The sequence below is a fragment of the Anneissia japonica genome, unplaced genomic scaffold, assembly GCF_011630105.1.
Source record: "Anneissia japonica isolate Jap-2015-1 unplaced genomic scaffold, ASM1163010v1 scaffold2707_len876726_cov182, whole genome shotgun sequence".
Taxonomy (NCBI): Eukaryota; Metazoa; Echinodermata; class Crinoidea; order Comatulida; family Comatulidae; genus Anneissia; species Anneissia japonica.
This window is the reverse complement of record NW_022723260.1, coordinates 757120-778098: the sequence shown is the minus strand read 5'-3', so window position 1 is coordinate 778098 and position 20979 is coordinate 757120. Positions and strand designations below refer to the sequence as shown.

General features: G+C 32.5%; 1 protein-coding gene across 1 annotated transcript in view; it reads right to left on the bottom strand.

Moving 5' to 3' along the window:
- Window positions 1-437: 437 nt before the first annotated feature.
- The window catches only part of LOC117112166 (natural resistance-associated macrophage protein 2-like), a 41187-nt gene continuing 20645 nt past the window's right edge, over window positions 438-20979 (bottom strand). The window contains exons 7-16 of the mRNA XM_033255234.1: window positions 13661-13887; window positions 13407-13477; window positions 8950-9017; window positions 8186-8347; window positions 7377-7496; window positions 6934-7083; window positions 6660-6733; window positions 5545-5701; window positions 5089-5139; window positions 438-3360 (exon numbers count right to left, since the gene is read on the bottom strand). Of these exons, the coding sequence (XP_033111125.1) occupies window positions 3277-3360; window positions 5089-5139; window positions 5545-5701; window positions 6660-6733; window positions 6934-7083; window positions 7377-7496; window positions 8186-8347; window positions 8950-9017; window positions 13407-13477; window positions 13661-13887 (1164 nt within the window). The 3' untranslated portion in view covers window positions 438-3276. The remainder of the gene's footprint in view (window positions 3361-5088; window positions 5140-5544; window positions 5702-6659; window positions 6734-6933; window positions 7084-7376; window positions 7497-8185; window positions 8348-8949; window positions 9018-13406; window positions 13478-13660; window positions 13888-20979) is intronic.

The following is a 20979-nucleotide window of genomic DNA, read 5'->3' as shown; positions in this document are numbered from 1 at the left end:
TTCTCGATATATACCGTCGCTGGTGGCGCTCTCCAAAATTAGCTAATACTTGGAAAACCTATAATTAGAGACGTGTGGCAAGTCTAATGCGCGACTTACTTTTCACTTGTAGTGTCGTTCCTGATATTAATATTAGAAACAAGTATTTAGTTTGTACCTGTTAGCAGTATTGCAATAAAATTCAGGGGCGGATTCATGAATGACAATGTGTGAGGGATCCATCGTGAAATATACAGTATTTTAGATTAATGCATTTTCGCAGTCAAAATTTGGGTAATGACAACTGTGCTCGTTATTCTGGATCCACCACTGATTATTTCTAATTATACTACAAGGAAATTATTATAATATGCAAATAAAACAACACTAATTGTATTAATAGCATTAAAGAATAAAATAAAGTCAGTAAAACTAAAAGAAAGACCAAAGCATCTTAATTAAAATATAAAATTGATATATTTATTGAAACCTCACAAAATGAACCCCAAATTAAAAGAAACACAGTATGAATGTTTGTAGCCTATTTAAATTCGATCAAATTATGAAAATATAGTTCAAATATTATTCCTTCTGTAAACTTATTGAATAAGACTGCATAATATATAAGGCACATGAAGTTTCAGAAACAAAATGTAACCATAATAGCAGTTTCTCATCACCAGTAAACTGTTGTCAATATATCTTTCCAGTGCCAGACATGGCCACAGTTAACAACTGACCAATCAGAATATGGCCAGAACAAATCATTTTGTCTCACAAATGCATATGTTTGCATACGTTTAGATATCTTGCCTAATTCCTTTTGTGGAATTAGGCAAAATATCAAAGAGGACGGCTTAGAAGAACGGCTCAATCTTTATTCCTTGTTGAACAGTACAATAACACAGGCAGAGTTTTCAGGGTTCTTTTCAGTGAAGTTTGCTTAATGCTGTTTACAAGTCCAACTGGTAGTTCGGGTTCTGGTACTCGGCATTGCACCTGGAACAATATAGTTCGACCTCTAATGAAAAGACTAAAAATCAACCAATATCACGTAAGCACAAACTTTTAGATTGAGTGTGAAGAGTGCAAATTGAGTCTAAATATAAGTTTAAGTACAGCTGATACATAATCACCTATAGGTAATAAACATAAATAATTTCATAAATCATTGCATATGATGAAACCATAAATCATAAAAATAACAATAGTTATTATTATTAATAAAATTGCCCTCTGCACATGTTTCATGGAAATAATTTAGTCAAATTGATGCAAATATAAAATTAGCATAATTATACAGGTGTACCCCATTATAACAATTATTCTTCTTATTAACACTTTCCACTTTGCCAGGTTTAAAAGTAATCACCCTTTAACAGAATGTAAGTGATCATAGCAACAATGTATTTCAACTACAATACTATCAACAGTGGCATGAAGAACAACATAATTAAATACAATAGCCTGTCAGTGCTTCAATTCATAGAGTTGGTAATAATAAATATATTACCACCACATTCCACATAAATGTGCCCTAGAATATTAGTTACAGAACGTACTACCGTAATAATTTCACCTCAATTAATTTAAAGAAAATAAATTTCTCAAATCGTTTTTAAAAACCATAAAATACTAACAGAAATAAATATTAAACTCACAAAAACTTTTCAAAATCTAATATAAAACTGATATAAAAATGTCTCATGATCTTTTGAGTGTAAAGTTGCTTTTAGTCTAAGCAATATTCCAATTGAATTGATCCCTAAAGTACAGGAAGGCAAGCATGTTGACGACTAAGCTACAGTTCCACTAAAAGTTGGTAAATTTTTGAAAACCAGAGATAATTTGGTGTAAATCATATACAGGTTTTGTTTTTTGCATTGTTTTCTTCCAAAATTTTGAGAGTTTTAGAAAAGTTATTATCTTCACATTCTTAAAGTTGCCTTCACATAAATCTGATAAAAAATGCAATACTGTAGTTCAACACAGAAGAGATCCTTCAACAAACCTATTAATATTAAAATAAATTAATTAACATAAATACAAAATAACAAGAGATAAAAAAAAAGAATATGGTGAGAATGTAATAAAACATAAAATAGAAACTCAAATTAGACAAATAAATCACATTTACAGGACAGTATTCCCCTTTTTGATCATCTCTTAGTCATTAGAAATAACAGTAAATAGAAGGCCTTAAGGTGGAAATATTAGCACAATTAAAAAATAACTTATCATGAATGTATCTGTAGCATATACTTAAATAGTGATAAAAGGTACCAGTCACAAATTGTAAGTAATTTAAGTAAGCAAAGTAAAGTATAAAATCAAACCAGAGGGCATATCTTTAAATGCCGTAAATTACTGTTTAATAGTGGATAACTGGTACAGAAATTCTTATAAACATGATACCATGGTTTCAGAATTCTAATCATTAGGATTCTGCATCAGAAGTACACAGTACAAGTATCACAATCTTTACTTCTGCATGGCATATCTTTATATGCTGGTAAATTACTGTTTTCAGTGTTCAATAGTTAGTAACTAGTATAGAATTAATTATGAAACATGATGCCATGGTCTCAGAATTGTAATCATTAGGATTCTGCATCAAAAGTACACAGTACAAGTATTACTATCACTTTACTTCTGAATTAGAAGTACAGAGATAATGATACTTTTTCAAATCTACAATCCTTCGCCACATTCAAATACATCAGGCCAACAATGCACCTGACTCACAATGCTTCACACTTTATGCATCAGCCCCACATCATATTACCTAAGACTGACACTCAATTAACTGAGAGTTCCTTATTTGGACAGACCCACGACACCTACGATATACGGTGGCAGACTAAGGTTCAGACCCACCAGCCTCTAAGTTCATCAGAAAAAACACTCAAAGTGTCACAAGCTAAGCCCCCACAATGCTCTATGCCTTAAGACAAACTCGAAGCAGCCAACCTATTGCATCTGTGATTGTCTCACACAAACCTGACGTGTCAGGCTACGCTGTACAATGATGCCTCGAAACACTGTTTGAGCAACAAATAAGCATAAGCCCTTTCATGGAAACTTACAACCAGTGATTTAGTTAATCAAGCAACCTAACATGATCACACCAACATACTGTACAGTACTCTTACACACTGAGCTCACTTACATCTCTGTATTATATATTGGAATAGATCTTATATATATTTTCTTTGTAGATTTAATTTTTACATAAACTTTGGTGACATGTTAAAGTGCAAATTAATTATTTTTTAACCAGGCATAATGATATTGGCCTCATTTCGTTATCGTCATGTCAACATCCTCACTTCCAGCTACATATCTTGACTCCAGTCCATATGGTGTCGATTTTTTAACCCACTGAATATAAGCAAGATAAAAAAGATAATAATTATAGTAACAATAACAGTAAGAATAACTAGAGTAAGAGTAACTACAGTAAAAGTAACAAAAGCAGTGACGGTAATAATAACTGCAATAATAAGCAATTAGTAGAGCTCTGCATAGTACACTATAGGAAAATTATTATACGAAGGGTAGATTTAATGCTTGAAAACATTTTTTAATGCCTTAAATCTAACCTAAGTATAATAATTTTCTATTTAGTGTACGATGCATGCTCTACTAATTGCTTTATAAGTCAATCGCCGTCTTTTAATTTTAGTTTTTTCAGTATATGTGTGCGTATTTACATTTAGCTGTGCGTATGCTGATTTTTGCTCCTGCAGTACGCGTTTAATTAAATACACATCAGCAGTACAGTACAGATACGATGAATAACTAATGTAATTGTGTTAGAAAGAACTTGTTTGTAATGCTATTTGGTAGACTTTCGTCAAAGAAATAAACATTTCAGCATTCGAGAGAGAATACAGTGACTGATGTCCTTTTTGGTCGGTGCATGCAGACAGGTAAAATCTTGCGATGATTTCATCACAAGGCTAGGCTACGGCCTAGTAGTAGTAGGAGGCCTGGGTGGTTTTCTGCCTGGCCATACATCTAAATTTGTTCCTTGAGTCTTTAAAATAGGTCTAGAATATTCCTATTAAACGTTCAGTTTGTTGTGTTTATGAGGGTCCATGGATTCAATGAATTCATTAATTGTTCATACTTAATATTGAATTTGAAGTAACTTTCTTTGGGTTCTAATTAAGCTTGTATTACGGAAGTAATTCCAGATTACAATTCAGTTTTTATCGCGGTGCGCGATGTCTTCGCGGTGACGAAAAAATCAAGCCAAGCGTCCACTAATAGAAAAATTAGTGGACACTGGGGAATAGGCAAATAACATTGGGAGTTACAGTGATGACGTCACGATTGACTTATAATAATAATTAAACTGACTACACAGAATATAGAGATTTCCCTCAGTGACAAACAGCAGACAATGTTTTAAAAATCATTAAAAAAAATATGAAATACAGTAGAAGAAAAAAAAACCATGAAAAACAACTCAAAGATGCTGAAACTCAAATACGGACTGCAATGGTATTGGTGAAGGATGCGGAGAGTTACAGAATCCGATCCTGTGAAAGCCAGGGGATTTCCAATTTATCTAGCTTGTGTAACCTTATAGGTTGAAGGCAAAAAAGTTTGTATACATTTTGTGTTGAAACCAGCTATAAGACAACTAGCTTGAAATGCTTCAGAAAACACCAATTTTAAGATTTATTACCAGTTTATTGATATTAGAAATATGTAAAATGACAGTCTTTTACTAGGCACACCTTTAATATACAGCCTTTGCTTTGACCATGGACCTATGAATATCAAGGCATGAAAAGTGATTAAAGTGGAGGGAAACAGAAGAGAGAAAAAAACAAATATGAACAAAAACAATACCTTTTCCACAATTGTGGAGAAAAACAATAACAAATATCAGAAACAGCGAAAAAAAAAAAAACAATAATAACAACTGCAACACCAATACAACAATAATAACAAAATATGTTTAATGCACCAACTTGAATAATGATCAAACACTAAAATCAAATTCACATGTTTAGACAAAATTTTAATAATTGTAACAACTTGTTTAAAAAGCTACAATAAATACATTTGAATCAATAATATGTTTTGAATACTCACAGGTATTCGATCAGCATACGGTACACCAAGGGCCACAAGACAAATTGATGCCTGGAAAAAAACAAATTTAGAAAAAAATTAATGATAAATCATGTACACGATTAATATTATCATGTTGGATTTCATACCTACATGACATTATCAAGTATAAATATGCATATCCTATTAAGTAAAAACTTTCTTTTGTTCATGCTTATGACCATCAAAAATTACAACCTAAGTCCTATTGTTCTTGAAATGGGCCTCTGGTAGCAAACAAGCCTAGTCTAGTTCTCAACGCAGCACAATATAAATGACTGATGATGGTAGGTGTTGAAAAAATATGACAATAATACTACAAAAAATTATTCCCAGGTAGCAGTGATAATTGCACATAATGTGTGATTGATTCAGTATGCAATACAATGAGCAGGCAAACACATTGTCATGGGGTACTTCAAATAAAACAATACTCACTAGGTAAGCAATGTAAACAAGATATAAAACTAAAATTATTCCCAAGAAAATATATAAGGCCCAGTTTTTCGGTAACTCAGGCAAATAGGTAAAAACAAAGAACATGTTTATTGCTATGACAGCCACTGCCAAAGTACCACACACAATCTTGTTTAATCTGTAAATAAAACAAAATTAAGTAATTATTTCATTTCATATATTCAATTTGCTTTTTAAAAGCGTAACAGAAAGAAATAAACATGAACTTATCAAACCACAAAAAAGCAAATTGGGGATATTAACCATAAAATTGTGAAAAAGACAATTATTACCAAAGGGATCCCCTACATGAACTAACATGAAATGGAACATAATAGAGGAAAATTGAACAATTATATTTAATTGAAGTAACTATGTGTAATGATGTATTAACAGCATGCCAATACTACAAACAAACATTTTCACATGTACAATCATCCTCAATGTCAGTTAAATATGTAAACACCCTGAGCAATACATCTTGTGATTGCATGAAGCTGGTACCATTTATATGTAGCTATTTGTTGGCCATTAGATTTGATCACATTTTAGATTTTACACTCTTATGACAAATGTGGCAAAGACAAGCCAAACCAGTCACTCGTTGCATATCGTGTTTCAGAAAAAATGGACAAAACATGCTGGAATATCAAATTTTAAAAAATCTATTTTATTGCACTAAACTAACCTTTATATATCTACACATCATTCTATGCTGTTATTTTCCCCATTTCAATGTTAATGATTTTTTTTACCATTTTATAGCTATTATTTTACTCTCTAACACTGTATGTATTAATAACTCAAAATCGATTTTTGCGACGAGTGACTGGTTTGGCTTGTCTTTGCCACAAATATTATCATGTTAAATGATAATTGAGCATTTGTCACTTAATGAGCATTCTCGATGGTTTCACCAAAATGTTCTAATACTCAAACCATGATGATGTTATGATGATGTTAATGCATTGGACTAGAATGGAATATATGATTTTTTTTTATCTGATCATCCTACATCAAAACTCTCACCGTTAATGAGAATTTGTACATTAATGTGCCTGTCACAATTTTATAAATGTTCCTTTTTATTGACTTACATGCCATTTTGGAAGTCCTGCATTAAGCTTCCCATACTAGTAAACGTTAACACAGGAATCAAAGCAAATGGAAGCTATCAAAATAAAATTTATTTTACATATAATATTTAAAATTTTGATTTAGTACACTTAAAAAATAAACATAAACAAAGCACAAATTACAAATTCATTGATTCTCTATTCTCAGTTAGCCTATAAGTATTTAAGAAAAAGTTAACACATTTTGTTATTGTAACAGGAATATTTGAATTAATCAAGAAAACAAATACAATACCTGTAAACTCATAACGACATTAAGAACATCATTCATGCCAGTAAGATTATCAATACCACTAAAAACAGCAATAACTAATGTTGGGCAAATTGCAATAGATCGAGTCATCAATATACGCCGCCAACGAGACCACTTCAAATTCAAAAAACCCTAAAGAAAATATGATATAATAATATTTTAATATCAAAAATTAAATTGACTATTTATCAAACTTGTGTATGCTAAGAAAAATATACTATACTTTTAAGATGTCATCTCACTTCTTTTATAAATGCTTTTGTTACTTACTTTTTTCGCGAAATAAATTAATCAAGTTAGTGTTGAGCTTTGATAATTTTTTTGTGACGATACACCACCTTTTGTCAATATATTGATTTTTATCTATTAATCTATATTGTTGAAAATAAAGTTGACATAGTAGTAGTAGTAGTAGTAGTACTTACTTCCATAGCAAATTGTCCTGCATAAGTTCCAGTCATTGTAGAACTCTGACCGGAGGCTAAGATTCCAATTGCCCAAATGTAGAGGGCAGCAGCACCAAATTCACATCCAAGGAAAACACCCTGTAAATTGTAATTAAGTAAAAATTATGAATTCTGACATTGACATCATAGTAAAATTACCCTGTACATCCTTGTATAAATTAATATATTTTGATGTATGGTTGATTGCTTCAAGAGTATGACCCTCTCTTTGCCACAATCATATTATTAATCATGTTTAAGAGGCCTTGTTGCTATCTTAGGATTCTGGGTTTAAATTCTGAGACACAAGGCATAACAATGTAAGATTGTTCCTTGCGTGACAAAATAAAATCCTGAGATGATTGTTCAAAGTTAAATTCTCAGTTTTGATTTCAATCTCAATTTTGTTTTTGAGCTGACAAGTTCAGTAATGAGTAGTTTTAAGTACCACTTAAGCCTGGTTCTTACGAGAGCCCTAGTATCCGGATGGGGAGCTAACCGTTAGCGCTAACCGTTAGCACCTGCGTGAGAACGCCCGATTGGTTAGCGCTAACGGTTAGCAAGCGCTATCGGTTAGCAAGTGCTATCGGTTAGCAAGTTGAGGTTCCAGAATTTAATTTTTGTGATAGCAGGATTTTTTCTCATGTCTAAAACAAGTCCACTCCCTAAGCCTCACTTCGAACTTCGTAATTTAAGCATACCTGGGCCCTGTTTGAGAACAGTAGATATCTACTGAAAAGGATACCAAATAAAAAGAAAAATTCAATTTACTGAAACTTAACACTTACTTTAACAAGGGCAGAGTGTAGATACAGGTTATGAGGCATAATGATTGCACCGATTATTCCTACTGCTTGTAAGATAGCGGCCTTGTTTCCTTTACATGCACTGCATCCTGGGATAAATAGGCCTTTTAATAACTCAACTTGATCTGGTTTAACTACTACATACTGCAATGGGATATAAGAGAAAATAATTATATATACTCTATATTTATATGTATCATATACTAATTTGAGTAAGGACCAAAAGTTTGTGGCAATTTACCGCCCAGACACGTTCACAGATCTTGAAGAAATAGATTGTACCACCATTCTTTTAGGTTTCTTACCAATATTGGCATTTTTTGTGTTCCTATTTTATATGTTCCTATTAAAATATTGTAAAAAATAAATTTACACTAACACGAATCTACAAAATATTGGACGAGGCCTACCATACTACAAAACAACATAATATTTAGTAATATTTAGTATATAATAACTGTGTAACAATATTATGACAATGACAATATGAGTCACTAAAACAAATCAATATGTCACGAATAAAGAATGTAATAATAATAATAATTGAAAATTCATCATGCACCAATTTCAAAAATGATCAAAGGTGCAATTTACTCTTAGAATCTGATTATAAATGTGTTATTAAATCAACTTTAAATGAATCTAAAGCACTCTCCTGTTTCTTTGCTATATACCTGACCAACAAACATGGGATGAATTAATTGAACATACATAAAATGTTATAAATCAATCAGAAATTTAGTTACCTCATAAGTGAATGTGACTGCCATGGTAAATATAAGCATTGCAAAAAATGCCTCAAGTTTACGCAGACCTACATAACAAGAATGATATGTGTTGTGATTATAAAAATAATTATGAACTTAATAAATAACTTATGTTCTTTAAGTTTATGCAAGTTAAAATAATGATAAATACATTTTTATAGGTTGTTTGACTAAATTTGAAGAGAAACATTTTTTATAACAAAGTGTGTTTGCCAAAACAATAACATCCTTCAGTCTCCTAGACTTAGGAAAGTATAATTAAAAGGTTTTTTACAGCAGGAGAACAGATACTGTACATAATAACTTCAAGAGTTCATCTTAGTGGGTATCATATTTTTCTTCCTGGTTATGTTTTTGCAAATAATAATCTAAAAATAATAAACAACTCTCATAGCTATGGTCAGTGGCATATTTTTTATAACACAGTGCGACTGCCAAACAACAACATCCACTAGTCACCTATAAAGTACAATTGAAAGGTTTTTACAGCAGGAGAACAGATACTGTACATAATAACTTCAAGAGTTCATCTTAGTGGGTATCATATTTTTCTTCCTGGTTATGTTTTTGCAAATAATATTCTAAATATAATGAACAACTCTCATAGCTAAGGTTAGTTGTGGATTTAGGGGGGGGGGGTCAATAGGGTGGCTAGCCACCTCTCTCCAATTTCCAAAAAACCCCTAGGTAAAAAGTCAGACAGAATGATTCTGAATGAATGAAAAGCATGGCACCCACATTAGACATGCAGTACGGGACTTCCTTCAAAGAAAACTAAGTGGAAATTATTCATCATACTATTCCATTTTGTCAGAAATCATTACTATACTAACATTGTTATTATACTAGGGGCGGATCCAGACCTTTACGCTATTCGCCGTGGCGAAGGTCAGGATGAGATATTTTTATTTTTAACATAAAGTATGTCTGGTGGTCTGGCGAATTTCAACTCCCCCTTTCTTGCAGAAATGCCATCAAATATAGACATGCATTTTTGTATTGTCCAAATATTAATTGAAAAGGTACTGTATATAAATCACAAATTTACCAGCTGCTCCTTGTGTACGTCCGCATATCAGTCTTACAATCTGAGGTATTTTAAAGTCTTTCAGTACATCAGAACTAGTCATGGGCACCGATCATTTGGGGAGGGGGGGTGGTGGGCAGACATGTGCTTCTCTCATATATTTTAAGGGGGTTGGTACCTCCATGTTTTGACTGCTTTGTATTTAGTAAGTCAAGAAGATGCCTTAAAACTTTAAAAATACTGTAATGACCTAGATTTTGAAGAAAGAGTATTCTGCAACAATTCAATGAAATTAAAATGACTATATTACAACTTTTATACACAATTTGTGTTGAACTGTGTTGGAACTTAATTTGGACTAAAGTGGTGATAATTAAGAACTTTTAATATAAGAGTGCCATTTCTGCCCATCTAGAGGTAGAGTAACTATTTCTTCAAATTTTCACACCTCAGCCCCAACTATGGTGGGGCTGAGGTAGGTGTTCACTCATGACTGATCCCACCTATTAAACAGCGCCCTTAGAACCACTAGACTGAGCCCCTCCCCCAGCTCCCCCAACAGGGGGCCTTTGGTGATGGCCCAGCTATGAGCTCAATTTGCTCCCATTATATCCACAACTCGGACTATATGGTCGCACGTCAATACAATTTCATCAGCAGGGAAAATCAATGAATTTGGAGTGTATTGGCATTCATTAATAGAAAGTCAGTGCATTTCTAAAGATCTAGAAAACTAAAACTTTCCAAAACCACCCCCACCCTCTAAAATTATGCTCTCTTCTCATGACCCCATGATCTGCACTTGACATCATTAATTATATGCATTCAGATTGACTGCTGAAGTTAATAATTACATTTTTAAAATTTGGTTTTAAAGTCTTATTTTATATCATCAGCATACATTCAATTTTTAGTTTTCATAATAATGTACATGTAATTAGAAGGTTGCTAACTGATACATTAAAGGTAAAAATATCCTTTAATCCAAACAATAAATTTCGGAGTCATAGTAGAGTTAGAGAATTGCATGATTGTTTGTTTTATTCATAGGTTGTGGGCGTAAGTCCATGTAATACAATACGTGCATTGAAAAGCTAGATGTTCTATAAGAGCGTCTAAACACTTAATTTTTCAAAACCCAAACCACCCTCGCTCAGTGCTTTGCACTTTGGTGACCACTGTCGTGGCCACCCCCTGAATAAATCCTAGAATCGCCACCGAAGGTCAAATCATAAAAGATTGAAAAATATTATTAATGGTATAATTATTGTCCTCTAAAAATGACAAAAAAATCCTTTTAGAAAATCAAAATTAACTTGCTCATTTTGCAGTGACATACAAATTATTAACTTGAGTGTTCACCCACATTTTTATACTGGATGATAGAAATAATATGAACACATCCAGTGACTGGAAGTGTTTCTATCATTTTGTACTGAAAAATTACGGGTAACCTTTTCTTTTTAAATACGCTAACTTCTATGTTCAAGTTGATAATGTATAATGTTACTTCAAAATGAGTAAATTAATTTCAGCAATTTAAAATTTTTTTTTTTTTTTGGTAGTTTGACATTGATTGGGACAATACATCTCTAATCTCTAGAAATTTCTTACTCAGTTTTAAAAAAGGTATTTTAGGGTTAAATTCTTATATCGAATTAGACAATACCTTAACTTTTACACTCTAAAATTGTTAGCCTCCAGTCTTATTCTTTGCAATTATGATTACGGATACGGTTTTTGGTATGCTTGCTTAAGAAAATCTGGCTTTCAATTGACCTTAGAGTGAATCAGTTAAAATTGACTCATATATATCGCATTCTAAACAATTGAAGCCAAAAATATCTCAGGGAAGGAATACAAAGAGCCAATTCAATACATAATTACAACACTAGATTCTCTAAATTTGCTATATATAGACATATAACATATATATGTTATTGGTACCCATGCTCAAACTACATTTCTATCCTCAACAACAATTATTTGGAATTCATTACCAAGTACAATACAACAATCATCATCAATCTACGAATTAAAAAGAAAATTAAAAGATAATGTAAAAAAATTGGTTAACCAGAGGAAATAATAATGGTAATGATCGTTGTGTTGAGTGAATATTTTGGTTGTTGTTATGAAATCATATCTGGAATTAATTAATTTTTAAGGACCACAATGGAAATAAGTCAATCAATCAATCAATCAATCAATGTGACATTTATTTCACCATGAGCAACAGAAAAAAGAAAACATACAATACTATGGCGAGGGACCAGTTTAGAAGCCTAGGCTTGTCTTCACGGTCCCTTTTAACAGATACAAAGACTAAAAATTAAAACACACAAAAAAGAAAAAAAGATCATAAAAAAGTACCTATTGATATCCTTTTTTTCAGAGTTTACTAAAAAGTCTTAAGAGTATTTGATGTTTTAGTTTACTATCAATATTGTTCCATACATGCGGACCATGGACACAAATTGAGAATTGGCTTTTAGTCAGCCTAACAAACGGAATACGAAGCCTGTTACACTGTCTTGTCCGATAGTTATGAACATTACCTTTGTACTGAAATAGATCCTTAAATACATTTGGTAACATATCATGGGTGTGTTTATACATAAAACATCCTACTTGTGCCTTATTAATGTCATAAATATTCAAAAGATTATGTTGATGAAATAGTGGTTCAGCATTGCACCTATATGGTGATGATGTAATAATACGAAAAATTCGTTTTTGGAGGTTATATAGTTTAACAAGGTTTGAGGGATAGTCATTTCCCCATATAATATTACCATACTGGAGGTAAGGCAAAATTAAGGTATTGTAAAGAGCGAGTAAAATATTCATAGGGAAAAACTGTTTGACTCTGCCAATTACTCCTATCGATTTTGAAATTTTTCTTGCAACGAAGTCAATATGAATTTTCCAGTTAATATGTTCATTTAAAATTATACCCAAGAATTGAACTTCTTTCTGTTGAGCTATTGCTTTACCATTGATTTTAAGGATTGTCAATTTCAGGGCATTTTTTCTGAGTTGGACGGAAAATTACATAGTTAGTTTTGACAATATTTAACAATAGTTTGTTAATGCTGAGCCAATCAGATACCTTTACTAGTTCATGGTTTATATCAGTTAACAACTTATCAAGATTGTCTCCGTGATAGGCAAACAGTCGTATCATCAGCGAAAGACACTGTTTTAAGTACATTACATCCTAAAGAATGTCGTTAATATAAATTAGAAACAGCAAAGGGCCTAATACTGACCCTTGAGTTACTATTGAGTTACTTTATTGTGTTTTTATCCTTGAATTTTTTATACTGTTTATGAATTTCGAATAAAATTAAACGAAATGAAAATGAAATGTATTTGCATAATACTATGCATTAGTAGTCCTACTCACCATATTTATCCAAAAAAAGAAACACAAAAGTGTCAGTAATGGTAATCAAGACACCTGCATACAAGGGAATCCTTGGATAGAAAAAAAATATATATAGTCATAATATAATTTATAGTATACTGTATATCATTGAAAAGTAAAGAAAAGCAAAGTTCTTGTTGTGATTATATGAATACAATAAAAAAGGTAATACATTTTAATTATGATTGATAAAGCCAAACAAATCAATCTTCCCCAGAATTAATCATACTTACTTCCCGTTCGATAACAGATAGAAGGCAATCGCCGTGCCTATAACCTCCTGCATGTCAGAACCGATGATTGCAATTTCAACCATAAGCCAAAGAATAATACGCGGTACCAGAGGATATTCACGGTAGCAGATTTCTGCGAGATGCATTCCTGTTACAACACCTAAACGTGCTGATAAACGTTGAAGTAGTAACCCAAGAATCGTAGCAAACATTAACACCCATAGCAGCTGGAATGTGAAAAAAAAAACACTTAAATAAACAGGATTAGAAACATACCAAACATGTTATTAGATTTGTCTACAAAAAGTATATTTTCACCAACCATAAACACAAAATATATAGTATTGTATTTGGTATCATCTATAAGATATAAACTATAAGGCAAAAGCAGATAGTTATACAGTAACTTTTCTAACACTAAGAAAAGAAACTGATCACAAATCTTAAAATACATTGTAATACATTGTATGGGCAGGTCTACTAAGCTACTCAAAATTGTGACATACAGTATATAACAGAATATAAACTTGATGTAGAGGATGCCGACGTACAGGACATTTTTTCCATAGGAAGAATACACCAACTTTTCTATTTCTTATACAGAATTTAATATAAAAATTAAAATATTATACAATGTAAACCTAACAAACTGTAAATACAATAGGGATACAAACTTTGGTGAGAGGGGTGAGGATGAAGCAGGGGGCTTGTTAGGAATGTTTAGTCTGGGTTCCATACCACATGAGGCTAATTGATAGAATCTTATTTATTACTGAAGTATTAAATGAACAAAATTAATTACTAATTAATTTAATTACATATTCTTTTCATTATATAATTTAGCTTTTACAATACAACGATATAAACATTCAAGTGGTCAGAAGACATAACTACCACAGAAAAAGTATATTTCTATACATATCAACATTAAAATGTAAACACAACCAGCTCAAGCAAAATTTAAACTATTGAAAAAAGGCATTAATTATAGTTTTTTCAAAAAACCCCTACCCTAACGTGAATTTTTCCAACAGTCGCGACCCAACTTTGGGTTGCCAAAACATTTCTGAAGGTTTTAAAATAGTAAGAAATACTTCTACAAAGGACTCAACTCAAGAGAACACCCAGACGTAGACAATGAAAAGATAAAAATTCAGTTGTCAACCCAAAACATAGAATCTACTCTCATGGTTGTCTTGTCGCCAATCTCTCAAAGGAGTGACAAGGTCATTAATATTAGGCAGGAAGCTCACATTAAGACAACGTACCAGTTAATAAACTTATTAAAGCTACATTGTGTTAGAAATGATGAGTTGCTTCTTTTCTTCTTCAGTTCATTTAAGCCTTTTTGCGAGGGGGTAGGGAAGTACAAGCTTTACTTTTCAATTATTATTTACCCAGTCAATCCTGCTCAAGTCGACTGTGCATAAATCCAAAATTCGTCATTTGTTATGTTTTATACAAATTTTTATTCTCTGTTATGTTTTATATAAATTTTTATTCTATGTTAAAAATGTTCAATTTTACCGCGCTCCATCTCAACAGAACAATTGAAAAATCAATCAACGAAAAAGTGAAAGCAAGCAATCACATGTTAAACTCTTTCTGGCAACAGCAACAACAGCCATATATTTGTTTGTTGCACTTACATGAATGTATGGATGATCATTTCATTATGTTTGAATACTCTATTCTTTAAGTTAAAACTTATATTTTAACTAATAATATTGTTCGATTTGAAGTTGACTGTAAAATCTCAAGAGAATCTTCACTTTAAAAAAAAAATGCATACGCACTTTATTGTGGTAACAAATAATTTCACCAACACCCTGACTAAAAACATTCTATCCTCAACCACTACCACCATTAACGACAATATAAAGTACAAAAGCACACTGAATAGCTTTAATCCTCTAGGAGGGTAATTCAAATTATGTATTATTATAATAAAAACATACAAAATAAGACCAAAACCAAAATGGGAGGGGATGTTTATAATATAATTATACCATGGTCTCCTCTTGAATCTTTGAGAACAGAAACTATAATTTTCAATAGGTTATGACAAATGAAAGTCTGAAATACATGAGAAAAAGTTGACATTGACAATGATTTGCCAGTTTGTTTCTATCATTCATCAACAAAACATGTTTTATTAAACAACTACAATGGACCTTTCTTGAGTGTCAATCAAACTTAACAACTGACCAATCAGAACAAAGCAAGGAAGACACATGTGTCCAACAAGCACACGTGTTGTCTCACAACCACACGTATTTGCGTATGTTAAACCATCGTTTTATGGGACCATAGCAACAATATCCAAGGGGCGGGACTGAGCAGAAAGGTCTATTACATAAGAGGCATCTAGAGGTTGGATTATTATATTAGGCCCAAGATTCTAATAAGTCTAGAAATTACACAAGATGTCTACATCAGTCCTTAATCTCATTAATCATTTGGTGCTTAACTTGCTGATTATCAACCATGTTGCTGCTGAAGTTGGTGTGGAATGGGTTCACAATACACGGTACAGACCAAATGTGAATCCTGTGACAATCAAAAAATTAAGTGCAGAGAACCAAGTGGTATGGATGAGAAAGAAACACTCTTCTTATTACTACTATAATCTCATCGATCAGAAATATGCAGAGTGGTACCACATCTATAAAGCTCATGACGTTGAAGAGAGCTTGATTAAATTTAATTGTCAACTGTTTATATCGTTGTATGAACAAGATGTAGGAATTTACACATGTCAAAATGGTGACTATGAACATATTCTGTTTTCTTCCCATGGTGTCAAACTGAATCAACATTCATATTACAGGAATACACCAAAATGTGAAGGTTTGACAGGTATCACTGAGGGAGAAGAAGTCTCGATCTCATGCACAGTGCAACCACGCTGGAAAAATTTTATTCAACAAGAATTTACAATTGGATGGATTCAGGGAGGATATAATACTTCACAGTCACATGATTTGATGGAGGGACCTATACATCTTATACACACATTTAAAGCTGTTCATTCTGGAAATGGAATATTCTTCTACTGTTATTCCTCAAAATATCATGTTTACTTCTATTACTATGATACCTCAGTGTGCTATACATTCATTTTGAAGGTTCACCCTCAATTAGTGGTGAAAGTTGAGACTTTGATAAAAACTCCTGCAATTCTTGGTGATAGCATTTGCTTCGTATGTCATGCTGGCGGTGGATCCAATGAGAAGGTTTACAACTGGAATTTAAATGGACAGAAATTGACCAATAACAATATTAACCATGACAATAAAAGATGCTTCAATAAATTGGCAGCTGGTCATTACACTGTCAAGTGTCTTGTTAGTACTGAAGCTCAGGAAATCTCAGACTACATAGAATTCACTGTCAAAGATGTCATGCTAACAAATACAAGTACAACTCCACAGCCTTCTACACCTCAAAATTACAACCAAGTACAAACATTAAATGATGGCCCAAAGAATCATGTCAATGACAAAAACGAAAAGGTAGTGATAATGATACTGGCAGCAACGACAGCTATACTTTTGGTTGTTGTACTCATTTTGATTTATTGCCGGAAGAAAAAACACTACGAACATTCACAATCAGAAAAGCATAATCAAAGAGATATTGAGATGAGTGTCCCCACCACTTCAGACATCCCACAGATCAGCACAGATGAGGAGATGTACTATACAATTGAGGATAACGCAGAGCATCTTGAAAACCACTATGTCATCACCGACACTGTAACTGAGAGTAAGGCAGAAGTCTACAATAAGGAGACCAATGAAGTTATTGGAGGTGAAGAAAGGAATAAACAGGGCACCACAGACGTCAATGAAAACAAGAAATTAAGAAGACAAAATGACAATAGGGCTGATGGTGAAATTCCATACTATTTTGTACTTGAATCAAATCCACCTGAAAACTAAATGGTAGGAGCTGAACAAAAAACCTTTAAAACTCCCATGATCCTTTGAATCATAATCTCCTAGTTTAAGAGTGAGGAATGATAGATAGTCAGACTTTATCACAAGTGAATTAAAAAAAAAGTTTGAAGGACGATATAAAAAATGTTAATAGAGTTTTCACTGTTTTTTTTTTTTTTTTGTATCATGTATGAAATAAAATGTATAAATTGTATGGGCTATAGCGATAATTTAAGCAATTTGTTTCTTATTAGGCCTAACCCTCCGGCTTTAAATGTATAATATAAAACTACTGTATAAAACTAATTTGTTTCATTGTCATTTTTTATTGCCTACAAACATGAAAAGCGATAAAATAAAGATTTGACTTTCGTTAGTTTGCTAGCATCAGCTTTAATTGGATCCTCCAGTGAGTGTAACAAATGATGGTTAGATGAATCAACAGATTTCGCATATTGGAGAACATTTTACAGAAATGCAATATCTACTGTATGAACAAAAGTGTAATGATGATGATGAGGTGACATAGCAGGTAGCGCAGGTATGAAGCAAAAATCTATCCACATGCTACTGTGCATTAGACAAGGTTGTGTTTCTTTATTTCTTTGGCAGATAATAACTGATGATAGCTCATTCAGAAAACAATGAACTGAAAGTGAAATTTGTATACAGAGTTTGTAACGCAAGTATAACATTACATATCTAATAGACTTATTATTATAAAACAAAAGAAAAACAAGTTAAAAAAACATTTCGTACATCTAGTATCTGGACGAAACTACAAATTTGCATAAGAATATTAAATATATTGAAAATAAGGAGAGAAGAACAAAGATAAAAATGAGCAAGATTTGTCAGTTGGTTTCAAACATCCCTCAACAACAGAGCATGCTTCAGTCTCTACTACAATTACATATAGAAGTAGGATTAAGGCTTAGAACATTTGCTAAACAAAGTCAAGAATGTATACATCATTTCTTAATCTCATCCTTTTAGTGGTGCTTAGCTTGCTGGTTATCAACCGTGTTACTGCCGACTTTAGTGTAGAATGGGTTCACTGTATGTACGACAAATCAAACTTGAATTATGTGACAATAAAAAAATTGAGCACAGAGAACCAGGAGGTGTGGAGTACAAAAAAGATTTCTAATGCTTATAGTGGCCAGATATATCCACAGTCTTACCACATATATAAAGCTCATGACGCCGGAGACAACTTGATTAAATACAATTGTCAACTGCTTATATCTTTCAATGAAGAAGATGTAGGAATATACACATGTCATACTGATGAAAATGAACATATTCTGTTTTCTTCTGTTGTTCAAGTGAATCAACCTGCACGTTACTTGAATCCAGCTGAATGTGAAGGTTTGACAGACATCATTAAGGGAGATGAAGTAACAATCTCATGCACAATTCAAAAACTCTGGCAAAATTATCCTGAACATGAATTTACAATTGGATGGATTCAGGGTGGATATTATACTTCACAATCACATGATTTGATGGGAGGCCCTGTAAAGCTTACTCATAAATTTAAAGCTGTTCATTCTGGAGATGGAATATTCTTCTACTGTTTTTCAATAAAAAAATATCAAGAAGGTGGATCGATTTTTAATGTGTGCTATACATTCATTTTGAAGATTCACTCTCAATTAGTGGTGAAAGTCAAGACTTTGTGGGAAACTCCTGAAATTCTTGGTGATAAACATTGCTTTATATGCCATGCCAGTGGTGGATCCGGTGAGAAGATTTACAATTGGACTATAAATGGAGAAACATTGACCAATAAAAATGTTATCTATGATAATGAAAGATGCTTCAACAAATTACCAGTTGGTGTTTACACAATCAAGTGTCTGGTGAGTACTGATGCTCAGGAAATATCAGATTTTATAGGATTCACTGTCAAAGATGCCATGCTAACCGATACAAGTACAACTCCACAGCCTTCTACACCTCAACAGGACAACCAAGTAAACATAATACCAGAAAATTGCAATCACAAGGTAGTGATAATGATACTGGCAACAACCACAACTATACTTTTATTTGCACTACTTATTTTGATTTATCGCCAAAAGAATAAACATTACAATCCACAATTAGAAGAGCATAATCAAAGAGGTATTGAGATGAATGTCTGTAGCACTTCAGACCTCCCGCAGATCAGGACAGATGAGGACATGTACTGTACAATTGAGGATGCCTCAGAGCATCCTGAAAACCACTATGTCACTACCAACAGTGTAACTAAGAAGAATAATGCAAAAGCTTACAATAGGGAGATCAATGTAAGTAATGAAGATGAAAAAATGAATGAACATGACAGCACAGATGTCAATGCAGGTGAGAAATTAAGAAGACAAAATAACAATAGATGTGATGGTGAAATTCCATATTATTTTGTACTTGAATCAAATCAACCTGAAAACTAAATGGTAAGAACTAATTGTCACCTACGAAAATTCATATATAATATGAATGTCATAGACGATCAATTTGGATCGAAGGTCTAATGTCTGTCCAACAATGTACACAACAAAAAGAATTACAAACTTTTAAATTTAACAAATAAGTAAATCTTTATTTCTAAAATAATAGGTCTTCTTTTTAAACAATAAACAACACAATACAAACAATACAAACATAGAAAACATTAAATATCAAATTCGCAACCAATGCTTTTAATTCTAATCATAACATTACTTAGCAATAATTAATTTATAATGAAATATTGGCTATCCAAATCTTAAAGATTATTTTCGTGTATAGCAAATAACTACCAGTTTAATTAATATATTATAACATTATTGGAGTAAATAGTAATGACGAATACTACGTCTCTATTTAATCACTGTTCCCGCTTAAACACGTCTGTCTTGATAATGCGTTGAATATCCACCATCATTTTTGATAGGTATAACTGCTGTCTCTTATACACACCTAGATGTGTATAAGAGACAGGAACTACATGAGCTCGTTTCCACTGATGTGGGACGACAGATGTTTGATATGAGCAGTTAATAACATGACAAAGAGGTCTTGAAAGTTCGTACGAAAATAATTTGATGAATTTAGCAGAAATCTGATCTGGTCCACTCGAAGTGCGAAGTTTAACCTTATTAAGTTGCGCAAGGACCTCCCATGGTTCAATCCAACGAGGAGGAGTGCACGGAAGAAAAGCAGGCAACAAAGTTCTATCCAATGCCTCAAGTGAAGCATTAACGTTAGTCAGGTGAGAAGAGACACAATTTGCGATAGTTTTAGAATTCGTGATTTCAGTATTGTCCATCACAATATCTTTTCGGTTGCGTTGTCCAGAGAAATTGCGAATGTGTCTATACCATTCAGATGGAGATAACGTTTTTAGGG